The sequence below is a fragment of the Rattus norvegicus genome, chromosome 2, assembly GCF_036323735.1.
Source record: "Rattus norvegicus strain BN/NHsdMcwi chromosome 2, GRCr8, whole genome shotgun sequence".
NCBI classification, from domain to species: Eukaryota; Metazoa; Chordata; class Mammalia; order Rodentia; family Muridae; genus Rattus; species Rattus norvegicus.
In genome coordinates, this window is record NC_086020.1 from 135,546,448 (window position 1) to 135,572,763 (window position 26,316).

Sequence of the window (26,316 nt, forward strand, 5' to 3'; positions counted from 1 at the left end):
TTAGTGCAGATTACAAATCTACCTGTTACGTAGCATGGAGAGCATTGAAGACATTTTCTAGTGTAAAGCAGAATAGACTGTGGCTCAGAGGATCAGCATGTCTCTGTCTTTCATAAATGCTAATGGGTATACAATGTACCTAGAGTTCAATATTCTAACATTTCACTGTTGAAATTGCGTTAAACTTACCAAGTTGTATAAAATAATCTCCACACAATTAGATCTTCATACTTTCTAGGTTAAATAAAGCAGTAATTAAATATAGCAATTTCTAGCCAGTGACCTAAGTCAGAAGAACACTCAGTAGCTTGGCTGAACCTGATGTGTTCTCAGGACACGGAGGAGCTGAAAAGCCGAAAGTCTTGTAGGGAAATGTTCTCTTGCCTCTGCTGCTTAATTTCAGGAATGGCAAATTATCAGCATTACTGACATATATTTGAACACACACACACACACACACACACATATTTAGGGTAATATATTATGGCCAGTGGATTGAACACAATAGATTAAAACTCTGTGAAAGACATGGCTTATGAAGTGTTTATCTGGTCTTGGTTCAAGGTTGTTATGGATAGCGAGGGGGCACTTGTCTGTTTTATATATAAGAGATTGTTTCCTGGACACAACATGTATTGCAGATAGCTGATACTATAAACACTGTCTTCATAAAGATATACCTACCTACTCACTGTCATACACTATGATAATGTATCAGAACTCTAGGATATCAGTGCTATCAGATTGCTATGATTTGATTTCATGCTTGGTTCTTCTTGCTGTCTTCCTAGGTCTCTGGAGAAGATTCTAAATGTGAGAGGCAGTAGAGAGCTAAAAATATAAGCACCTTGCTTGTTCTTGGAAGTATTAAGTCATGGAGAATATCTCAAATATTCATTTTGGTTTCTACTTCTATCACCATTACGTATTTCAGTACCATATATCTGTATATCATCCAGCAAAATTCAAAGCATGAAATGAAGAGAGTTCTAAATCAACTTTTGTTTGTTTTGTTTTCATTTTCTTTTATTTTTTGTTTTTGTCTTTTGATTTTTTTATTTGCTGCTTCTATTTGTCCTGATTTTCCTAAAACTGCACACATGCTGTGCATGAAAGTAAGGCTGTAAAATGTTGGAAGTCTAACAAATGTTGGTGGAAGAAAAGAGTTGTGTTCTATCTTAAATGCCCTCTGCCTTGTCCGCTGCCATAGTATAAGAGTATTAGGGTGTGGAGCTCCTGCAGTCATGGCTACTCAGTCTTCCTTTATCATATACAACCTGGCACAGCTATGTTTTAATACCAACTGCCCACAGAGTTAATTTTGTGATAAATATGTTACAAAATCTTCTAGAGTTATCTTAAGGGAAGAAATCAAGATGTGTAGTCTATATTAGAGCATTTATTACAGACTGTAGATTATAAGGACTGTTTAGACAGTAACTAAATTTGTAATCATGAATTTCCATTTTATTTGACACCATACTTCTCTGTACTTTTCATAGTCTTTATGTGTAACAGCAACAAACATGGATACTGTGAATGATATAATGGAGAAGTTACTACCAATGATAAGAGTGCATGTAAGTTATTTTCAAGTTATTTTGAGTAAAATTGAATTTTGTTTTTGAGATCCACATATGTGCAAATGTGTACGCATATGAATAATACCAAGGAAACTTAATCATGATACATTTACATATCATATTTTACAATATGGTTTTGGAGCTAAAGGCATCTAAGATGTAATATTAGACTTGAGAGGGTCTTTTTTCTTGAATTTTTCTAAGTGTTTTTCAATGCTATTGAGCTATACTTTACTATCACTAGACAATTAAGACATTGAAACACATGTAATAAAGTGGGATTAATTGGTCGTATGTACACATCTGATATAAAGGATGCCAATCTTAGAGGCAATAAGATTTTTGTTTCTTTTCTTCTTTCTTTTGTTCTTTACTTCTTTCTCTTTGTTAAAATTTCATAGCATTTCTTTTTTGATATATAATTCCTCTCAACTCCCATTGCATCTTTTATTTCTTTGTGAGTGGAATTGTGAGTAATTTGGTAATAATATTGGTCTTGGTTAGTGTTGATGGCTGAATGCAATTTCTTATTCTACTGTGGATCAATAGAGCATGGGTAGTCCTTCAGGTAGGAAAAGTAAGTATCCAAGGTTTTTTTCCTGAATCAGTCCTGATGGCTCAAACTGGTGGTCAGAAGACAAATCATTAATACTTGTCCTAATGATTTCCTTGCTAGACAGCTAGAAATTGTAAGTAAATAAAATCACTAGAATCTTTAAGACTCTTTTGTCAGGTTATTTGTGACATTTGGTTCTTTTTCGCTCCCAGAACATTGAAGATTACCAACTTTGGTTCAGTCCTGGCCACAAGGAAGCTCCAAGAGCACTCCAAGGTAAGTAACAGGGAAATCTAAGGAAGGACTAACTGAGTTCAGTGGTCTAACCCTGAAAGCTCAATATTTTCATCATTTATCCTTAAATTTGAATACACATTAAAACAAAATAACTAAATATTTCTTTCATTAAATTCCTAATTAATAACTTTAACATAGCCTTCAAGCACGCACATTAAAACATCTCATGATGAAAGATACAGAGATCTGACAAAAAATAACTGAAACATCTGTGCTTTTCACTTGAGAAACATAAGTTTTGAAAAAAGAAAAACAATTTTTTGATATATTTTTTCTGAAAAAAATAACTGAAAAAAAAGGTTGGTAATCATTACAGAAAATGCTACTAGTCTAAGAAATATCTCCTTAATTCCCAGTATCCATGTGGTAGCTCATTGCACTCCAGCACTCCAGTGTCCAGGGATCACATACCAAATCTGACCTGCACAAGAATCAGGTTCAATATTGTACATGATATACATTGGTGCAAAACAGCTACAAACAAGAACGAGTCTAAAATTAAAACAAACACATTCAAAGAACAATTCAGTGTTTCTAAGGAAACTGCGTTCACAACGTGTGTGTGTGTGTGTGTGTGTGTGTGTGTGTGTGTGTGTGTGTGTGTGTCTGTGTGTGTGAAGATTTCTCATAAGCAAAAGAAATTTGGCAACTTTAAAAGTATTCTGCTTATTCCAAACTGTGATTCTGTTTCATAATGAAAACGGTGAATGTAGACAAATCCCTGAATCCATGTGAAATCTGCATTTCCCATCTCCCTATGACACAGCCATCCCCACTGAATGAGAGATCGTATTCAGAATGTTGGAGATATCCTGGCTGACCTGCTCCTTTTTCTGCTGCCTTTTTTTTTACTTCTCACTAAGTTATTGCTAAATAAATAATACTAATAATATGATCAGAACAATTTGGATAAGATTTAAAATTCTGAGATCATCAAGTATATTTCCAGATGTGATCTTTTAAAAGCTAAAGAAAAGGTGAAGTTCTAATGCATAAAATGACATTCGGAGAAGTGACAGTAACAATATCTTTGGAGATCAGAGAACATTGTTATTCAAAATGCTCTCATGTATCATGAAAGAATCTGTGGAGATATTCCTGTTTATTTGAAGGAAACTGAAACTGGACTCCTGTTATTTTTTCTTCAATATTTATTTTCAGTGTTTTAATACACTAGATAATAAGCAGTGAAAACGCAGCCCACACACTGGACTTTATTTCCCTTTATGCAACAATGTATTGCTTCTTAGTCCAGGCTGGTAAGCAACGCTCCACCCTCACTGTCCTAAGTAAATGAACATGGAAAACACAGACGTGTGCCAGCATCATCCGAGCTTTTCACTTTGTATAAGGTGGACCCGAGAGCACTACTCAAGTCAGTGAAAAGACAAATGCTGAGTGGCACATTGTACAGTAAATTCACTGAGTATCACCTTGATAACATTTTAATTCTGACACTTGGAAGAGCTTTGTACATCATGAGGCTTCAGAAAATCTCAGGAACTTAACTTTCCTGTTTCATTTCTGAACATCATTTTGAATGTGTATTTCAACCCACAGTCCATCCACAAATATGTATCAGTCATGTCTAGATTTTCCCATATTGATCCTTTGGAGGGATCTGGAGTCCTTTCATTTCAATGCTGCTGTAAATCTTTCTCTGATTTTAGCACTGACATTGTGTCTGAGGCAAAAGAAAAGAGAATCCAAGCCTTTAATCATATTGGTGATACATCAGAAATGGACAAATCCAAGGTTTCAGACATCCTAGGAAACCATATCCACAACACAGCACATATGCTCTAATATTTCGGTAGAGAGTCAATAACGTAAAACAGGGAGAGCACCTTAAGCACCTGGATTTAATTCCTATTTTGTATTGTCCAAACAATCTAAAAATGGTGTTGTGAGAAAGGAATTAGTCTTACTGCTTGTGAAAAACACACATACACACACACACACACACACACACACACACACACACACACACGTTTTGTGATCTCAGTTTCCTTAAAGACACTGAATTGTTCTTTGAATGTGTTTTGGTGCCTTTCTAGGTCCAGCAGATAGGGGAGAGTTTACTTCAATGGTTGTTCATATGCCTTTATGGAGAAATATGTTTGCTTTCAACCAGTTTTGCGATTGGATACTTTCCTCTGGTGACTCTTCTTAACCCACAGATTATAAAATATCTTGGGAAAGTTGTCTATTGCATACAACTTCATCCTGCCTCACCACCAGGACACATTCTCTCAGGTCCATGCCCCCAAATACGGTACTCAGAAGGAACTATTGAGGGTCCAAAAGGCCTCATGTGTTTTTTATAGCCTACAGCATCAACCTGACCGTTGTCAAGGAGAACAGTGACTGAAGTGAGCTGAGGCCATTACAGTTCACTGATATCAACATACCTTGCCTCATATTACGAATGGAAACAGACTCTTTATCATTGTGGCCATCATCAAGAGAGTTAAAATTTTGGACAGAAAAGTGCTTAACATAGCTACTAGAATTACTTATATAGTACTAGTCCTCAAACCATATGAAGATATATATATATATATTATATATATATGTGTGTGTGTGTGTATGTATATGTATATTGTGAGAAATAGCAATATATATTATGTGTGTATGTATATGTATATTGTTGTGAGAAATAGTAAAATTGATTGATATACATCTAGTCAAGTAAAGTAAGTTTCTTACAATGTAAAGATCTTAATGATATCAAGACTCCAACTGGTAGATCTTAGTATAGTCAGAGTAGAAAAGAGCATAACTCTGCCATACAAAGCGCTCTATTATCTAAATGAAATGATAAATTGACATTTTTCTCCTTGATTTCAGAGTTGTCAGCGTACACAAACTTACTTTGTCACAATATCCCTGTCAGTCACCCTATGCTTAGGATGCACAGTCTCTAGTGTCCAGAAGAGGATGAGTCCTGAAATAGAGCATTGCTTGCTAATCCCATTGGAAAGGTTGCTTACACTCGTTATTATCAGTTTCCACTCATCTTATTTTCTTCTCATAGGCCACGAGTATCCATATGACATTATAATGAACAACGTTCAAAATAACCTCAGTAAATCGAACTCAAAAATTTTCACGGCTTTCCCCCTCTTGCCTGGGCTGTTTATGGAAAACCAAAGCTGGGATACAGGAGGGCAGTTCATATTAAAGCCCAGAGACTCAGCTGGAAGCCAGCAGCAAGGTGAGTCCTCCACCTTCCTTCATTACCATCGCGGTTCCCACTTCAATTTCACATGAAATATCAATACACGTTGTCATTTCTTTCATGGGAGGGGCACTGTAGAAAACATACCATAAACAAAACAATATGTCCTAGGTCCAGTTTGACATTTCTATATTCTGATATCAAGGTTATAGGGAAAACATTTCATTTGTTCCAAAGAGATAGTCAAAATAAGCTGGTATGCTAAGGCACAATATGGACATAAATGTGTGCACACATCTTTTGTTCCACTAGAATATGATTACATGTGTTTCATGACCAAAGCAGAAAAGTACCTAAAGAGTGCATTTAAGCTATTAAATTACACAAGACACAGAAAAGTCATATGTACAGAATTGAAAATAATCTGTTTCCAACTAGAGTATAAGTAACCGTAGTCTCCGAGTTGAGACTCTAATCTCATTTCAGTTCCATGAAAGCAGACATATTTTTATGTCTTTTACACCTGCATCTGGATTTCAAACAGAACTAATACTTAAGTTCTGGGATCTTTTTCAAATAATGAAAAATTTCATTATTTTCCCTTTACTCTTGCATATGCCTCTATTGTTTTTAAGTTCATTTTTTTCTAAAAACATTGTTTGTCTGTATATATGTGCAGTCGCACACACATGCTAGAATACATGTGGACATGAAAACATGCATATACACACCAACTCATTCAACTCGTTCAGTCTGTATGGTGTTACTTGTGTTTTCAGGTCTGAATTTTTTTGTTTTAGACAAATAGCCACTATGTTACATGGAGAAAAAATATTTTATACTTTGTTACAAGAGTCCTTTCTTTACTTTTAATACTTTTTTTTAAGTAACATATGTAAGATTTCATAATGGTCTGATTTTCCTAAAGAAGTCTGGGAAGAGAAAAAGAAACTTTGATCTCATATTTTAACTTACACAACTGGAACCAGGGTACAGAGTTTGACAAGATAGTCATGGATATGGTCTCATTAAAGGGACAAAGTGCTAGTGAGATAAATTAATTTTTTTCTCCATCTTTATTAACTTTTGTATTATTATTTACATTTCAATTGTTATTCCCTTTCCCGGTTTCTGGGCCAACATCCCCCTAACTGCTCCCCTTCTTTATGGGTGTTCCCCTCCAAACCCTCCCCCATTACCGCCCTTCCCCCAACAATCACGTTCACCAGGGGTTCAGTCTTGGCAGGACCAAAGGCTTCCCCCTCCACTGGTGCTCTTACTAGGCTATTCATTGCTACCTGTGAGGTTGGATCCCAGGGTCAGTCCATGTATAGTCTTTGGAGAAAAATTTAACAGTGGTTCTTCTCAGAGCTTAACAAGAAAACTACAAATGGGAATATCTTCACTATGACATTTGAAGAGAATAGAAAACAGATTGATGTGAATAAAATTGAGGGTGACTATGAAAACGAATATGTCTACTAAAGACACTACCTGACCATAGTTCAGGGAACTTGTGCAATTAGATACCAAGTATCTTATGATGCAGTACAACTTAGACAGCATCTTGTGAGAATTCTCACTGGATCATGTCTTAGAGACATCTCTAAGACGAATAACAGTATAGAGTATAGGGAAGAAAAACATATAGAAACTAAAGAATGACTACCCCATTCCAACTGGGACATTATGCAATTGAAATCTGGTTTTCTAAAGGGGCAGTATAAACTACACTATTCCAGGTAATGATGATGTCATCTCCTCCTTAGATGCAAAGAAAAGACGTAGAAAATCTTGCATGACATCATGTTTCCATGGGGGCTGTGTGCCCCACCATGACCAAGAATGCATAAGAGATGATAAGAGAGGAAAACTTTTTGGGCAAGATTTGAGCTCCATTTGTCAGGATGGCAAACTGCCCACCATTATTCTGGTAGGTCTCACATGATTCCTTTTGGGAATTTCCTAAGGAAAATCTAATTAAAAAGGAAGTGTTGCCGATCTTTCAAGTTTAATATTAAGGTGGGATGTGTACAACAAGAGATTGAGGCAAAAAAAACAAAAACAAACAAATAAACAAATAAAAACCTGTTTGAGATCCTACGTGTCCATGCTAGCATTTGCACTGTATCTGTGCACACGATTGCTCTGGTTCTCAAGGAGCCAGTAGTGCTTTGTGCTGCATGATGTCTGACAGGTATTCATTCCCCTTTCTTCCTTTCAGGACATGCTGTCCAGAATAAAAGATAAAGGACCTACAACAGACGATATATTTTTAATAACTCCCAATGGATCATTATGCAAAACTATAAAGGAGAAATTGGACAATGGGGAAAATGTGGATATATATCAGCAACCAGTGCATGTGGTAGCCTGGATCTTAAAGGTATGGAAAGTCCTTTGTCACCCAAGCTCATGACTTCTCTGAGTGTACATGAGTGGTTTCCTTCATCACGCATTCCCTCCAGTGACCTTAGATACATATGAGAAAAATCTGGTAAGCTCAAAGTTCTTCTGCTCTTCAAAACATAAGGAATAGGGATTCAACCCAAAATCTGGTCAGAATGAGCAGTAATGTAACTAATTTCTTTCATTTGAATTTTTTCATGGGGGACATGGAGGCTGACTTTATACATGAATACAAGTGTCACCTGGTATGCATGCGTAGTCAGATGCATTTGACTACCAGTGTTCTTCATGCTTTGTCATTCCTCAATGTAGAGTATGGGATTCCCTCATGTGTCTCTTTGCTACACATACCAAGTAGGCTCTCATGCCCTGCTTGACCTTATCTCAAGAAATAATGGTATCGAATGCAGATCCTCATGGCTGTGAAACAGGTATACGTAATCACTCTGCTATACCTTCAGCACCAGAAGATGATATTTTCTCTTTATTTAAAATTAGCATTCAATTACATCATTTCACTCCTTCCTTTCCCTTGCTCTAAGTTATTTTCCATGTCGATCTCCGACTTCTGCTAAAATACATGGCCCATTTTCCATTGCCTTTATTATTATACGGTTAAAAAGGAGTACATAAATATGTGAAAACCACCTGATAAGTCTATGGACTTGGAAGTACATGGACTATTTCTGAGCAAACCAACTGTGATTTGCTTACAAATTAGGGCGTTCCCTTTAGGAGACACTAATTTTCTCACATTTTGTAGTATTTATGTGCATGGAATTCTTCATCAAGTAATTTATCTTCACAATATTTACTCATTCCCAGTTAGTGTTATTAATATGTATGATGTTTTATTCAGAAATTGTTTTGACAAATGTATTGTACTGTTTGACTATCAAAAGTGAAATCTCCCAAACATTTCTTGATTTTCTTATGTATAGATTTTGACTCTTTGAACCATGTTTGGAGTCCAAGGTTCAGGAGTTAGTATGTAGTATGTACATAGTGGGGCTTGGCGCCAAAAGATATTTTCTTCCCTGTACTTTGAATAGCTGTGGTTTTCTGTAATACTCTTCATCCATAGCATTCTTTGATATATGAGTAAGGGCTGCATTATCTATAAATATTAGCTTAAATACTCAGAACAGATTTGGGAATCATGCGTGTTTGGTGAAATCATGATAGAACCTTTTGTAAGAGCTATGACCTCATGGGATCCCATGTGTCCAGTAATAAACATGATTTCTGCACCTCAGAAATCAGGTAGTAACTTACTATTGTTGTTTTTGTTTAGTTACCAGAATTTTATATTTCTGTCATTTGGGGAGAGCAGATGTTGGATAGGGGATTAGTGGAGGGGTAACCTGGAATTGTGTCACCATTTGAGATGCAAATAAATGATATGATTAATAAAAATATACTTCATGATCTGACGTATTGATCTCTTCTGTGTGCTCAGTTGTCCACTAAAAGCACGCTGAGCTAAGAAGAGATTTTTCTGTACTCCAAGCCCATCTGAAAATCTGCTCCCAGTTTTCCAGTGTTGATGGACAAAACTTACTGGACCTACATATCACTCAATATTCTAACTAGGGCGAAGTTTGGGAGTTGTAAAGAAAGTTAGAACTAACCTAAACATTAGAGTTGAATACGTTGTGAATAATCTCCATAATTTAATTTTCTACAAAATATCTTTTTCTCTCTCTCCTAAGGAGTTTCTTCAATCTATCAAAGGAAGTTTACTGACTTCCAAATTATACGACCAGTGGCTTATTGTACCCGAGAAGGTGAATGACAAAGAGAAATTAGCAGCAGTGAAGAGGTAATGGTTGGCAATTTACATGAATAACATCAACAAAATAGAAGTAATATTTGCTTGCACACACTAGAGATTATACATCACAGAAATATTCATTAAAAATACTGAGTGACAGGAAATGATTGCAATTATTTACACACTTGGAAGACATTTTCAAACAGAAGTGTGACAGGGGAGGCACAGTGGACTATGCTTCTGATCTCAGCTTTGTATTCCAGTTAAATTTGTCACTTTATCCCGAATCTGTGGAAACATTTCAAGCAATATTTTGAATATACATTTTCATTTTATTCACACATGCCCATTCATAAGATACAAGTACTCTGTCCCCTTTCTTCATATTTACAAATATAGTAAACTTGTTTATAATAACTGGGTTTTTTTGTTCAGTCTTCTAGAAAAACTTCCAAAACCTAATGCTGATCTTCTCAGACAACTGTTTAGAATACTACATCAAATAAAAACAAATTCTTCTGTCAATAATATGTCATCATTCCGTCTGTCTCTTGAGACAGCCCCATGTATTTTATGGCTTCCTAGCTACAGAAATAACATATTGACAAATGATATCGCCAAAAAGGTAACTAGATAAGACCTCCATGACTAGTTTGATAAGCCTTGATAATGAGACAGGAAAACAGGGTTGTCCTGAGAGTCTGGGCTATTTTATTATTGTTGATTGTTTGGTTTTGGTTTTGGTTTTGGTTCATTTTGTAAAATACATACACCTTTGCTGTTTTTCTGGAGAGGAAGAATCATTGGTGCATTTTAAATTAGCAAAATGTAAATTGTTATTTGAGCTCCTGACTCAGTGTTTTGTCAATTGTGATTTAGAATATTCTTAGACTAAAGTGTCAAGAAGAAAATTCTGTGAAATGATAAAAGAAATAAATTCTGGTTACTGGGTTTAGCAATGAGGACTGAATTCTGAAGTAATCAGTGTAGAAGGGGGTGTCCTCAACCAAATAAAGACTGTATAATTTGGATTGTTTTATCAGATATGGTTATTATGACTCCTGATTAATATTCTTAAATAGACCTTTGGCTTCTTGATGCTGGTGATGATTTAGAGAAATTATCGAGTACACTTTTCCATGGTCACTGCATTTCAAATACTACAATACCAAAACTTAACACTATTGGGAACAAATGGTTATTTTGACTGTTAATATTTGAGTTTCTGAGTCATTATAAATTGATTGACTTTCTTAAACCTGTAAGGAGTATATTGTAGTAAAACCTAACTGAGAAAAAAGTATTCCATATATTTTGTAGGATCAAATATCAGAAGGGAAAAAGAGGGTTCCAAAGAACCTGCCATTGGAGATCCATAATTATCCAGTTTCCGCAAAATAGGCATCAGTTCTAATACCTCCCAACACAATCACCCTGAGTATTAAGCTGTTACCCTTGCATCTTCTCTGAGCCATCAGAGACATGTGAATGTTACTGCTCAGATGGCTTTGCCTGTCTGGTACTTTTTAGTCAGCCCATGGGAACGTGCAGTAGAATGGTGACCACATTCAGCGGTCATATTCTCTCTTTAGTTGTACCTTTCTATAAGCATCCTTATAAATATGTACAACCATGATTGTGTCAAGGCAACCAAAATTAATGAAGTGGACAGTATATAACACATGCTGGTCATCACAATTTGAAAACTGAAAATCATCCTCTCATATAGTATTGCACGGTGATGATAACACTTGATCATCTGAACTCAAAATCTAACAAAAATTTTCCTCTTAATTGTATAACCAATGATGATCTTTCAGAATTTTTTCTTTTAATAATAATGTTTTATTGAATATTTCTTATTTACATTTCAAATGTTATTCCCTTTCAAGGTTTGCTGTCCTTAAGCTCCATATCCTATCACCCTCCCCCTACTGTAAGGTATCCCCTCCTCCCAAACCATGCCCTACTCACCTCCCAGCCCTGACAATTGCCTATGTTGGAGGGGTCCAGCCTTGGCAGAACTAAGGGCTTCTTCTCTTTTGTGGCCAACAAGGCCACCCTCTGCTACATATGCAGCTGGAGTCATGTGGCTGTCCATGTGTACTCTTTGAGTAGTGGTTTAGTCTCTGGGAGCTCTGGTTGGTTTGTATTCTTGTTCATATATATATATATGAACATATATATGTGTATATGGGCTGATAGGAGGGGCAGGCTCTGAATGGTCATTCCTCCAGTTTCTGCTCCAAACTTTGCCTCTATATATGCTCCTATCAATATTTTTATTCCCCCTTTTAGGAATATCTGAAACATTTGCACGTTCGTCATCCTCCTTGAGTTTCATGTGGTCTATGAATTTTATGTTGGGAAATTCAAGTTTTGGGATAATATCCACTTATCTGTGAATGGATACTATGTGTGTGTGTTTTGTGATTGGGTTCCCTCACTCAGGATGACATTTTTTAGTTCCATCCATTTGCCTATGAATTTCATGAAGTCATTTTTTTGATAGCTGTTTACTACTCCATTGTGTAAATGTACCACATTTTCTGTATCCATTCCTCTGTTGAAGGCATCTGGTCCTTTCCAGCTTCTGGCTATTATAAATTATAAATTATAAATAAGGCTACTATGAACATAGTGTAGCACGTGTCTTTGTTATATGTTGGGGCATCTTCAGGGTGTATGCCCAAGAGAGTTATACCTGGGTGGTCAGGTAGTGGAATATCCAATTATCAGAAGAACCTCGAGACTGATTTCAGAATTGCTGTACCAGCAATGGAAGAGTATTCCTCTTGCCCCACATCCTTGGCAGAATCTGTTGTCGCCTGAGTTTTTTATCTTAGCCATTCTGACTGGGGTGAGGTGGAATCACAAAACAACTGGGGTTGTTTTGATTTGCTTTCCCTGATGACTATGGATGTTGAGCATTTCTTTAGGTACTTCTCTGCCATTCGATATTCTTTAGCTGAGAATTCTTTCTCTAGCTCTGTACCCATTTTTTTTAGTAGAGTTATTTTACTCTGGAGTCTAACTTCCTGAGTTCTTGTATATATTGGATATTAGCCCTCTATCAGATGTAGGATTGATAAACATCTTTTCTCAACCTGTTGCTTGTCATTTTGTCCTAATTTCAGTGTCCTTTACCTTAATGAAAATTATGCAGTTTGATGAGGTCCCATTTGTCCATTCTTGATCTTAGAACCTAAGCCATTGGTGTTCTGTTCAGTGTCCATGTGTTCGAGACTCTTACCCACTGTTTCATCTATTAGTTTGAGTGTATCTTTTTTGATGTGGATGTCCTTGATCCACTTGGACTTAAGCTTTGTACAGGGTGATAAGAATGGATCGATCTGCATTCATCTACATACTGACCTCCAATTGAACCAGCACCATTTGCTGAAAATGGTATCTATTTTTTTCTAGAGGGTGGTTTTGGCTCCTTTGCAAATATCAGGTGACCATAGGTTGTATGGGTTTATTTCTGGGTCTTAAATTCTTTTCCATTGATCTACCTGCCTGTCTTTTTACCAATACCCTGCATTTTTATCACTATTGCTTTGTAAAATAGTTTGAGGTTTGCGATGGTGATTCCCCCAGAGTTCTTTATTGTTGAGGATAGTTTTCATTAACCTGAGTTTTTCATTATTCCAAATGAATTTGCAAATTGTTCTTTCTAACTCTGTGAAGAAATGAGTTGGAATTTTGATGGGAATTGCATTGAACCTATAGATTGCTTTTGACAAAATGGTCATTTTTACTATATTAGTCTGGCCATTCAAGGGTATGGAAGATCTTTCCATCTTCATAGATCTACTTCATTTTCTTTCTTCAGAGCCTTGAGTATATTGTCATACAGATCTTACACTTGATAGTTTAGACTCACTCTGAGGTATATGACGTTATTTGTGACTATTTTGAAGGGTGTCATTTCCCTGATTTCTTTCTCAGCCTGTTTATTTTTGGAGTAGAAGAAGGCTTCTGATTTGAGTTAATTTTATACCCAGCCACTTTCCTAAAGTTATTTATCATAACTCTCAGGGAACTTTTGGGTGTCACTTAAGTATACTAGCATATCATCTGCAAATAGTGATATTTTGACTTCTTTCCAATTTGTGTCCAGTTGACCTCCTTTACTTGTCTGAATGCTCTGGCTAGGACATCAAGTACTATATTGAATAACTAAGGAGAGAATGGGCACCCTTGTATAGTACCTGATTTTCCTGGGATTGCTTCAAGTTTCTCTCTATTGAGTTTGATGTTGCCTACTTTTAACCACTAAGAATCATAAGTAAAATGTGATTTGTAACCATGCAAAATGACAAAGACCCTCTCTGTTTGCTCCATTTGTCACAGATTTCTCTGGTAACATTTATGATCGACAATTCTCCAGAACTGTTTGGAGAGGACATTGTGGCAGTATGGTATGAAACATCACTATACCATCCTCCCGGACTGAAGTACCCATGTTCCCAGAATACTCCATCTAGCAATGGGATCATGGAGGAAACGGAACATGGACTCAGCAGCTGCCCCGGTGAGAGGACATGCACCCCTGATTTTGATGAACTGCCGAGAAGTGGTGCAGCTGCTTCAATTCCATATGAGGGCATTCTAGGTGTGTATAGTTGTTCTACTGACATAACTAAAACTTAGAATCTTTAAGCACAGAAAACATGAACTGCAACAAACAGCAATGAAGAATTTACTAAGTCACGTGAAGGCAAACTTCACCTGGGCATGTATTACCCGAGTGTTCAAATTTGCCTCCAAAGTTTGGTACATTTGTCTCTTGTCCTGAGTTTATCTTAGAGGTTAATACCAGAAATGAGATTAGTAATTAAGGATATGTAAAGAAATGATACTTACAGTGATAGATTATTAATATAGATTCTCATAGTAGGAGAGCAATTCAATTCCAAATTGGGTTTTCTCTATGTAAAAGCTTTGGCTGTCCTCAAACTTACCTTGTAGACCTGGCTGATCTCACACTCACAAAGATCGCCTAGGCTCTGCTTCTTGGAATAATCTTGGAACAAACGAATGTGCCACCATGCTTTTCTCATATGCAAGCGCTAGAGTATAGCATAATATACCCATATTGGCAACATAGACTGAATGATATCAGATTTGAGCTCACAGATCAGGACAGGAAACTGAAGGGCTATAATATAAATGAAATCAGGCAAGTTATTTTACTGTTAATTTACAGTTGTCCATGGCTGTTCAGTCAAAAAAGTCACACAGGGGAGTCAAAGATTGGTAATATATTAATGCTGTATTCTAATATCTATATGCATAGCTTTCAAGGCTAACAGAAGACTTTAATTTTTATACCAGAAATTTGGCCCATATGCAACTATATATACAGTGCCTTATAAAGCAATCTTATTATTAAATGTTATGATACTGATTAGTTATTTTCTGTGTATTTGTGATGATGTACAAGACATGCAGGCTATAAAATGAAAAGGGCATTCAAGGGCTACGTGACTTCAATTACAGCAAATGATTTCCCTTCTTTCGTAGCCTCAGAGAAAGGTGAAGGAAATGAGTCCACAACCCAACCAGAACCTGTTCAAAATTCACCAACACCACAAACCAAAAAAGAATTGGGGAATTGTTCCCCCAATATTCTCAAAGATGTTAATGTGCCTGCTGTGATACTTGTGAGTTTCATTTTGGATTTTTACAGCTCTCCTATTTCACATAATTTTTTCTGAAGCTTTGTTTTAAGTAAATTATTACATCAACTGGATGAATGTATCGATAAGCTATTCATGAAAATAGAAATAAATACCAATGATTTTTCAGTCATATCATTTAAATAAAAATGAAAAAAAAGAAAAGAACTTGTATTCCTATGCTCTGCACTGATTTCAGCAAAGACCCAAATTAACAAGCTTGTTCAATGAAATGGACTTATGGAGGTGCCCCACTGATTCCCCAACTATCAATTATTTCTACCGCATTACACCTCCATATTACTCTAGACTCTACCTTAAAATCATTGCCCGAGGTTGCTCAATATTATAATTAAAAATATCTGTAGACCTTTGTTTGATATTATCAATGAATGAAATATTCACATTGTTCTTTGCTATATACTAATCTTTTTATCCTAATGGACTATATGTAAATTCCACATAATATGATTTAGTCAGTTTTAAGTAAGCTACTAGATTTCCAGCTACTATTTTCATTTACTATCCAGCATCTATTTTAGCCCTATGTCTCTGCCAGGAATTTATGCTGTGTGTGAGCAAGTTTTCAGTAGAATTTTCTGTTAACAATGATTATAAACATGTAACCAATTGAAAATAGGGACTAAATATATTTATGGTCATCATATTTACATTGTAAAACAAGGGAAGAATGATTGAAATTTACCCAGGTTTTTAAATGGGACAGCAGCTTTAGGCACAGATAGCTGGAAATAAGAAGTCACACAAGAAGGAAATAAAAGTCTCAAAAGTTTAGGATGTTCCGATTCATAAGAGAGGCCAGGTAAAACAGGAAGTAAAATAGCAATGTGATCTCTGAAAGAGAAATATTCCAATGGTAACTTAGAATGGCATGCTTTAGGAAGATATTCAGATAAGAAAAGAAAAATGAGAGAGGACCATTCACCACAATGCTTTGGATCAGAACTGTGATTAAATGCTGAGGATTATCTGAGTCCAACAAAACACTCATGCCTCAAATTGGGGAAAATGGATTAGGGAAGAAAATATATTTGGAGGCTAAAACAAAAAAGTTCAAAGTCTCCTTCATTCTTCATAGTTGTAGCTCAACATTCCAAAATTGCCTTTGCTCAGGTTCACAATAAAAGACATATTTGTGCTTCAGGTGTGTGGATCCCTAACAATACAAGATTATCCTTATCCTACACAGGATATGTTGTCCGTAATTGCGGAAAAAGGACAATGTTCTGATGACATATTCAGAATGCAATCAGAAAAATCACACTGGTCCCTTAAGGAAAAGGTTAACACCGGAAAACATGTTAACTTGAAAGAAGAATCCGTGCTCACTGTCGCTTCTGTCGTAAAGGTAAGTAATGTTTTTGCATCACCAACATTCAGCATCCCTCTGGTTTCTGTCCTTGAGATTTCATGATGATGACAGTTTCCTTGAACTATAGACACATGACCTCTTGGTAAGAGGCAAGGTAGGTAAAAGTCTGAGAATCTCAAAGATTCATCACAAAGTCACAGGTGAACATCATCTGTTAGAAGTTAACTTCCTCAAATATCGGATGGAATTTGGTTTGGCGATACAAATGTCCCCACTGACGTCACCTCTGACTGTACCATGTGAGTAATAGCAGGGCAAGTAATAATACTGGGAAATGTGCGTTTAAAAACACATATCTCAAATCATACTGACCAAAAGTATTCCTCATAAATAACAACAGTACAAAAGAGCTAGTCCATGACAGATTTTAATAGGTTATGAGAGAGTTGGATGTTGCACTCTGTCCAGTAAATACACGAAATTGTTTTCCATCTCTAATAATAAATAAATAAATAAAACTGCACCCTCACTTTTGCCAAATATCACCATCCTAATTCTCAAATAATGAAAAATTAGCCTAACCTTTTTCAAAATAGTCTTTTATGCTTAACTTACCAGTGAGCAGCAGTAGCTCTGGAGCAAATATCATTGCTTTCTTTTATTTGGGCCATAATCTGAGTTTTCCTCTCAGTAGACTGTGGAGCTATGGCCCAGACCTCAAGAGAAAAGATAGTGCTGTGAGAGTACGCATGCTTAATAACATTAGGCAAAATTACTGAATTGTCCCTCTTTGGCCAGAGAGCCTGACCTGGGCATCTGGCACTCATTGCCAGAAATCTGGACACCTCATGGAGAGGAATATGAAGATCAGTAACTGAAGGAGTCCATGTGTATTCATAGCAATTTGTGTGTTCACAAAAAACAGACAATCTTCCCTTTTTGTGATTTGCAGTCCTTGATAAAACATGAAACTTTATTGTGGTACCTCATGAAGAAAGACACTTTTCTGTGCTTCAACCAGGCTACTGCTTACAATTTATTTAAATATTTGCATATTTACATATTAAAAGGAATGGATATAAAACTGGGAAATCATCTGACTTGTAAAACAGGATGCTCAAGAAAGATCACAACTATTTCAAGTGGACCTGTAGGCAGAGGTGCCCTTGTATATTATATGAAAGGAAGTACAGATTCACAAGATTATACAATCAGAATGAGATATTTACAGACGCTGCCATTTTTTGATGGTTGCTTTTTTTCTCGAAGAGTACTTAGGTATTTGTTAGTTTTGTTAATTTTTTTTTAATGGTTACTGCACTTTTTTCTTTTTCTTTTTTCTTTTTCCTGTAATTTGATTATTGTTTTCTATTTATTTATTTACTTATTTATTTAATAATTTGTTTATTTACTCTTTCTAAATCTTGAGTGCTGCCCCTACCTCATCACTCTTCAGAGTCTCTTCCCTTTTCCTCTGAGCTGGTTAGGGCCCCCTGATTTATGCTCACATCCTGGCACATGAACTCCCTTCAGAATTAGTACATCAATTCCACTGAGGCCAGTGAGTGAACGATTTCCACAGACACTCGACAGATTTATGGAACCCCACTCTACATGAAGATCACATGGAGACCGAGCTGCACATTTCCCACACGTGTGCCCTAAGTCATGATGCACCTTCTACATGCTATTGCGTTGGTGGTCAGTCCTTCATAGCTCCCAGTGTTCCATTTTCACTGACTCTGTGGGTCTTCCTGTGGAATACCTGTCTTCTCAGGACCATGATTTCTTTCCCCGACTCTTCCCTGTGAGTCACTGAGATTTATTCTATGTATGTCTGTGGGTTTCCTTATCTGGTCCTTATCTGGTTCAGTTGGCTGCTGGGTGAAGCCACACAGAGAGCAGTTATGATAGACTCCTGTCTGGATGTCCCACACGTCAGGCTGTGAAGTGGAGTACAGATCTCTGCTTGCAGGTAGTTGAGTAAACTGCAAGCCAGGAAAGGCAATTTGAACAGAGTAGGTTTATTTCAATGATACTGTAGCCAGAAATCTGCTTCTTTGTTTGTAGTTCTAGGTAAGAACACATAAGTTCTTGCCTGGAGGTTCTACTTTTGAGCCAAGGTTCTGGGTAGTTGACAGGTAGAAAACCTCTTGAGGAAGTAGGGTCTCAACCAGTGGTTGTCAGCGTCCCTAATCCTGTAACTCTAATATAGTACATGATGCTGTAGTCCCGCCTAAACATGACATCATTTGGCTGTTATTTGATAACTGAAATTTTGCTACTGTTATGAATTATAATGTGTAATTTATGGAATATCTGATGTGCAGGATATATAATATGTGATCCCCCAAAAGATCATGACACACAAATTGAGAATCATGGGTCTAAACGGCTAAATTTTAAACAAAAATATTTCTCAAGTACATCCTACAATATACATTGACCATTACTTTTTTGTTTTCTTTTCATTAAAAAAAAGGACTTTATCAAAAATATCGAAGGAAGTTTACTTTCCTGTGATTTATATGAAAATTGGCTTAGCATCCCAGATGAAGGACCACTCCTTGGAAAAATTGCATCCATCCAAAAGTAAGCACGTGAGGAACTGCACTAATATAGAAACAGTACTTTTTTTAAGGTACAAAGGCTTTTGTTTATAGATTGAAAACTGGAATGATGTCCCATTCCAAGAGGTTTCCTTTGCTCAGACATGTATATTCACTTTATAAACATGTGCATTCCTCAAGCTAGAGTGTTGAATCATGCCTGTAATCCCAAAACTTGAGAGTCTTCTACCTTATAATTGTCATGGGTTACAAGAGAGCCTATGCAACATGTTGTGTGCAGGTCAGCCTAGACTGTTGCTTTGATTTCCTGTGTGAAACAAAATAAATATATGTGTGTAATGCCTGTGGGTTATTTGCATTCTCTTATCATGGTATTGTGAGTATTTCACATGTTAAATATATATCACTGATTGAAGCTATCACTAAGTTTGTCTTTCTCAATACAACTTCCTAGAGAAGTCTGGGTTAGGAATAGCTTTGACTTCTTTGAATCATTTTTCGGTATGATACTTCACTGAAATATTTCCTAAGTGGCAGAAGCTTTGAGCTCACATTGTTACCCAAGAACCCAAAATCTCTGCCTTGCCTACAGCAGAAGCTTTTTATAATTGCATTGTATAGAGTCACTAGTGTGCTTTTTGGTCCTTATGTTCTTTTTTTGTTTTTTGTTTTGTTTTGTTTTGTTTTTCCAGAGCTGGGGACCGAACCCAGGGCCTTTCACTTGCTAGGCAGGTGCTCTACCGCTAAGCTAAATCCCCAACCCCTGGTCCTTATGTTCTATAGTGTCATGAGAGTGTTACATGAATTCATACTGTATTCGATATGTAATGTGTTTAGATGGTGGCTGGAAAGATGTTTCACTGTTTAACAACACTGGATGTTTCCATACACAGAACAGACATGGCCTGCCTCAATCTTCATTCTCTCTAATACTAGGGATCCTGATAACTTCCTCTGGGTTCTGTGGGTAACAGCTATACTTGTAGCACACAGAAATTCATAGAAAATTTGTATTTTTCCCATAATTCTATAGGGAGAAGTGATTTCCAGAAAAAAACTTAAGGCAATACTTTGACTGTATATTCTTATTCATTTTGAATTCTGACTATCCAGTGAGCTGGTCTACAAAACATTTACACCGATTTTTCTTTAAATTTAGAGTTTTGTAAGTGACATTACTTGTAGGACCGTCAGTAAAATTCTCCTATTTATTTGTATAGTATCCTTTTGAAGATGCCAAAGCCAAACTACGTTTTGCTTAAGCAACTCATCTGTGTTCTACAAAAAATTAAAGCTGCTTCTACGAACCAATTAGACACCTTTGACTTGTCTGTTCGCATAGCACCTCATGTTTTATGGAATCCGACTTGTAAGACCTTATTTGGGAGGGATCTCTCAAAGAAGGTAAGGGGTCTGATTTTCCCTGTGGAAACAAAGTACTCACTGTACTTCAGGAATTTGGAATACCTCAGAAAGATTACAGATATTAGGGGACACAGGAGAATTGCATTCTTCTGGTGTGGGAGATATACTGTTCTATTTCAGGAAGGATTGGGAAAGGGAATTTTTAATGTAGTTTGATGTAATTGAATCATTTCTTTTTGGTTCTTTCCTTTTTTCTCTTTTTCTTTAAAGTTATTAATTTTAGATATCGATGTTTTAACCAGTAACATCATGGCTTGTATAGTGGTAGTTCAAGGAGACTACAGTGAAGTTGAAAAAATATCCTGATTACCTAGTATTTTATTTGTTTTCTATTGTAGACATACTTTGAAGCACATGATACTTGTCTTTCTTTTCTGTTCCTTTTTTTAGGATTTGTATTTTTTTAAATTTTTTATTGGATATATTTCTTTACTTACATTTCAATGTTATTCCCCTTCCCAGGTTCCTGTCCATAGGTCCAATTCCCTCCTCTCCTCCTCCCCCATATGGATATTCCCCCTATAATTCCCCCTGACTGCTCCCCCATATTCCCCTGCACTGGGGTGTCCAACCTTGGCAGGACCAAGGGCTTCCCCTTCCACTGGTGCCCCAACAAGGCTATTATCTTCTTACATATGCAGTTGGAACCCTGGGTCAGTCCAAGTATAGTTTTTCAGAAGTGGTTTAGTCCCTGGAAGCTCTGGTTGGTTGGCATTGTTGTTTTAATTTTGTTGCAAACTCCTTCAACACTTTCAATACTTCCTCTAATTTCCCCCAAGGGGGTCCTGTTCTCAGTTTGATGGTTTGCTGCTAGCATTGATCTCTGTATTGGACATGCTCTAGATGTATCTCTCAGGAGAGATCTATACCCGGTCCCTTTCAGCATTCATTAGTGGTGAGATTATTATAATTTAGATATATTCACCGCTCAACTGTACTGCTTGTCATATAAAAGCACATTGCATATAATTATATAGGTGTATATAATTATATAATTGAATATATTTACAGAATGTGATGTAAAGAATAATGATAAAAGTCTAGTGTATATTATGTCATGCGCTTTGTAATATTTAGCACTAACTCCTACTTCTAAGAAAAAGAATAGTGTATGTTTCCAATATTTTAGGTGCTATCTTATGACCTCAGGTATTCTTTAGCTCTTAAGTTTATTATACCCATATGCATTAATATTTTATTATTTTATTACTTTATATCCTTATTGCCTTGAGTACCTACCTCCAAGTCCCATCCTCAAAAGCCCCTCTTCCCTCAATTTAATAATAATTTAAAAATTTATTAAATTTTTAAATTTTGGTGGGATGTTTCCACAGAAGAAGGCAGGCGGAAAGATAGGAAAATGAGTGTTAATGAGTTTCATGATGAGAAATTCACAGAGAAGCAGTGAAGAACATGCATTTTGAAAAGGAAAAATTGACAAAAAAACACAAAAATAACAACAACAACAACAAAGAGGAAAGCAAAGTGTATATTTTACCGAAGAGTTTCCAGAAAAATGTTCCACAGGAAGGAAGTCATGTGATATCACACACAATGGCATAGGATAGCCTAGGGAAAAGCTATTTCCTTTTAGAAAGTGTCTTAATTTACCATCATCGCTGTGATAAAACACTTATGAAAAGCAACTTATGGAGGACAGTTTACTCTTGATGATATACTTCTAGTTACCAGTTAAATACTGAGAAATGTCATGGCACAAACCGAAGCAGGGCAGGAACCTGGAGGCAAGAAGAGAAGCAGGAGCTGGGTAGGTGTTCTGCCAATTGCCCTGCACCTCATATCTTTCTTTGACAAATAGCTCAAGGGTGGCACAATTGCGGAGATACGGGCCTTCCAAATTTCACTGTTAATCAATATACCTTAGACTTCGCTACATAATAGGCAAATCTGATGGGGGCATTGTATCAACTAAGATACCCCTTCTCACCAACTTCTTCTCTCAGTCATTTTTCTATTGCTTTAAAGAAACACAAGGACCAATGCAACTTATTGAAGTAAGTGTTTATTTGAAACTGAGAGTTGTAGAGGGATTACAGTTCTTCAATGGCATCACAGAGGAGCGTGGCTACAGGAAGGAAGGAAGGACAACCAAACAGGAAGCAGAGACCTTAGGGCTTTCATCCTAGGAAGCAAACATGAAGCACACAGGGCACACTGCAAATGGCACCTAGCTTCTGTAAACTTAAATTCTAAGCAATGACATACTTCCTCCAGGAAAGCCAAGCCATGTAAACCACATGAAAATTGTAACAAAGATGGGATCATATATTAGGGTGCTCAGAATTAGACAGTCAACCCATTCAAACGTTCACAAAGAAACTCCACCTTCTCCCCACACCCCAGCAGAACATCAACAATTAAAGAAAGCTTTGAAGTCATTAATTTGATTCATTCATATTTATTCTGGCAGCTCATCAGCTCTGAAATATTACTTTGCTTTAGTAGTTCCTTCATTGTTTGCAATATGTATGAAATTTTTACTATGTTTAGTAAGTCGCAAAGAAATTACAGTCTCCATTTCAGACACAGACTTCATTTCTCAGGTTCATATCTGTTGATAGTAACTGCTAATTTTCCTCATCATTTTGGATTTCAAATTTTATTGATTTCAATTTGGTAAACAATGTGAAATGAGAGGATCTTGTTTTTGCCTTGTGTTGTTACAGTTGTCCATTATAAAATTCATGATTGACAACTGTCAAGAATTATTTGGAGAAAATGATAATATATTTTGTGAAGATAATCAGAAGTCTTATGACATCAACCTATCTTCTGATACATTAAATACTTCTGGCAAAGCAACTCTTATGATTGAAACCATAGATGACCACGATGTGAAGACCTCAAAGTCTAATACTAAAAAATTAGAGATGTCGTCTGCTGTTCCTCATGAGGGAGGTCCTACAGGTAGGAGAAGTTTTAATTAGTATTCAAATGAATGGAAGGTTGATAGCATTCTCTGACTTCGTAAGTTTTAAATATCAGAGCAGCATTGGGGCACATAATGATATTAGAGTATGGGAAATGTTTCTAAACAACACTTTAATGAAATTATATGTGAATATGTGTGTATGTGTGTACATATGTTCGTATAATAGGGGATTCCATAATTATCTCCTATAAGAATTCCAGATTCATAGATGCGATATTACTCTCACTTCTTACCATGATCCATAAGTATTATAGAATGTCTTAGATATGAAATTATTTTTGAAAAGATAACGTAGAAACTATTATTTGATTTAAAAATCCACTAAACATACTACAAGGTTATACCATGCTCTAACAAGCCTTTATATCTTTGGACAAAAACCTTGTTTAATTTTTTTTGAGATATAATCTTGCCAAATGGTTATCACTTGGTATGAATATTATGTTGGCCAAGATCCACTACAACCACATATGTGAAGAATAATAAAGAGGCTAAAACATGCCTGATTTAACAAGTAACAACATTCAAAATCAGATATATTGTTCACTGAAGTAATTCTGAATTTAGAGTATAAAATATACTGAAAAATTAATTTCATCTGAAGTGGTACGAATCTGTTATCTGAGAATGTTTTTCTAATTTTGACATTTTATGTTTCATTTAGCAGGCCACAACGGAACAACTTCAAAATATAATGTTCCACAAGAGAAAATTCTTCATGACTGAAGAAGTTTCCGGTCATTGTATTTCAATGTTCTCTTCTACCTCCCACAAACCATAGCGGAAGAGATTATTACAAGAAACAACTTCAGTTTTATATTTAACCATATTGTTTGCTATAATTGTTTTACTCACTATATGTACTTTATGTTATGTATTATATATTATTCTCTATTATAATAAATACTATTGAATTATATTATTTGTTAGACTCCAATGTGGCTGATTTATGATTCTCCACAGTCTTTGGAAAATGGCATGTTCAGTACACTCCTCTACTTCTGTTACTCAAATCTGTATTCATGTGACGGACCCAATAGAATCACTTTATTCATAGTTTCTTCCAGACTACCATGAAGATGACATTCTGAGTACTGCTCAACAAATGAAAGGTGGGGCTTTATCTGGCCGAATTCTTCCAGATTCTCACCAAACAACAGTCCCCATGGCTAAGAATCAACTACTTAGCAGTACAATAACATTGGACTCTCCTGTGAGTTTTAGTAACACTCTTTTTTAAAAGAAATTATATTCCCATTTCTATGAAAAGGTACTCTAGACAGGAAGGGCATTAGGAAAAATAGATCATTACTTGGCTCAGGGAATCATCATTCTTCGTGTCTGATGGCAGGATGTTGCAGCTAGTGAAGTTGTTCACCTTGCTGATAAGCTGATTATGACGAATGTTCATATTCAGTGAGTTTCTTCTTTTTATTCGTTCCAGGAACTATGCCTAAGGAATAGTACAACTCAGTTATACTACATCAGTTATGTAAACAGAAACAGAAACTAATGACATTGAATATTCCTTCAGAGTTGTGACCAAATTTTTTTGTCATAGATCTAAATAAAATTCCATTAATGATTAAAATTAATCATCACTCATGATGATATTAGAGGAGGATCACAGTTTTAATAATATAAAAAATGACCTGATATGATGGTTCAGTGTCTAAAGCAATTGAGATACAGTTTTATGACATGAATTTGGGTCACCAAAGTTTACATTAAAAACAAACAAAACTGGGTACTATAGCACAAGCATCTTTACAAGCTTCTGCGCAGAGATAGGATTTAGAGAACAGAATTAAAAGGAGCAATTTGTTTAGATATTCCTGGCATATTGTTCAGTAGTGAGCAAATAGATCCTGTGTCAAAAAGAGACAGGAAAAGACCAGGACTTGAATCTGTGCTCTTACAAATAGGCTCAAAGCACTATATTGCCAGTTATATGCATATCTTTATACACACACACACACATACACACACACACACACAAAGATCATGCACATTTGCACATGCACTGCATACACTCAAACATATCGAGATAGAGGATGCTTGTTGTAGCATCTCTGTTCATGACTAAGAACTTTATCTGAACATCAAGCATTATTTATGGATGATCTCTGATGAGAGCAAAAACAATATAAGATGTATAAAAAGGCCTTTTGAAAAACAAACTCAAACATCCAGAAATTAAAGAGCACATTTGAAATGATTCATGTCTCTAAAGTATTAGTAGCATTCAAAAGGAAATCAAAAATTCTTACATTGCAATAACCAAATTCTGAAAGATTGATTACATTTTAAGAAATTAAAATGAGTAATTTGAACTCCCTTTCTGTCTGCTCCTCTTCCTTGGGCAGAACTTAATGTTTGCCCCTCTCAACACTCCACAGGTGGCAAGTCTCCCAAGAGTTCTACTACAGCCAGGGCAATATGTAAGACACCCATCTAAATAACAGCAGCAGCTGAGACCCCCAATGGGCCCAGTGGACTCCAAGAGCTCAGGCTTAGTACCAATTCATAAATGGGACATCATGAAACTGAA

General features: G+C 36.1%; 1 protein-coding gene across 2 annotated transcripts in view; it reads left to right on the forward strand.

Annotated features, from left to right (window-relative positions):
• Tgap1l5 (GTPase activating protein testicular GAP1 like 5) overlaps window positions 1-24,684 on the forward strand; it is a 38,315-nt gene extending 13,631 nt beyond the window's left edge. Inside the window, exons 6-19 of one of the 2 annotated variants that reach the window (XM_039103658.2) lie at window positions 1,503-1,580; window positions 2,352-2,415; window positions 5,474-5,653; window positions 7,387-7,550; window positions 7,842-8,003; window positions 9,739-9,848; window positions 10,236-10,425; window positions 14,157-14,418; window positions 15,330-15,469; window positions 16,650-16,853; window positions 19,300-19,409; window positions 20,608-20,791; window positions 23,500-23,740; window positions 24,430-24,684. In XM_039103658.2, coding sequence (XP_038959586.1) covers window positions 1,503-1,580; window positions 2,352-2,415; window positions 5,474-5,653; window positions 7,387-7,550; window positions 7,842-8,003; window positions 9,739-9,848; window positions 10,236-10,425; window positions 14,157-14,418; window positions 15,330-15,469; window positions 16,650-16,853; window positions 19,300-19,409; window positions 20,608-20,791; window positions 23,500-23,740; window positions 24,430-24,491 — 2,151 coding nt within the window. In that variant the 3' untranslated portion in view covers window positions 24,492-24,684. The remainder of the gene's footprint in view (window positions 1-1,502; window positions 1,581-2,351; window positions 2,416-5,473; window positions 5,654-7,386; window positions 7,551-7,841; window positions 8,004-9,738; window positions 9,849-10,235; window positions 10,426-14,156; window positions 14,419-15,329; window positions 15,470-16,649; window positions 16,854-19,299; window positions 19,410-20,607; window positions 20,792-23,499; window positions 23,741-24,429) is intronic. The other variant, XM_039103659.2, reaches the window with a different exon arrangement.
• Window positions 24,685-26,316: the final 1,632 nt, after the last annotated feature.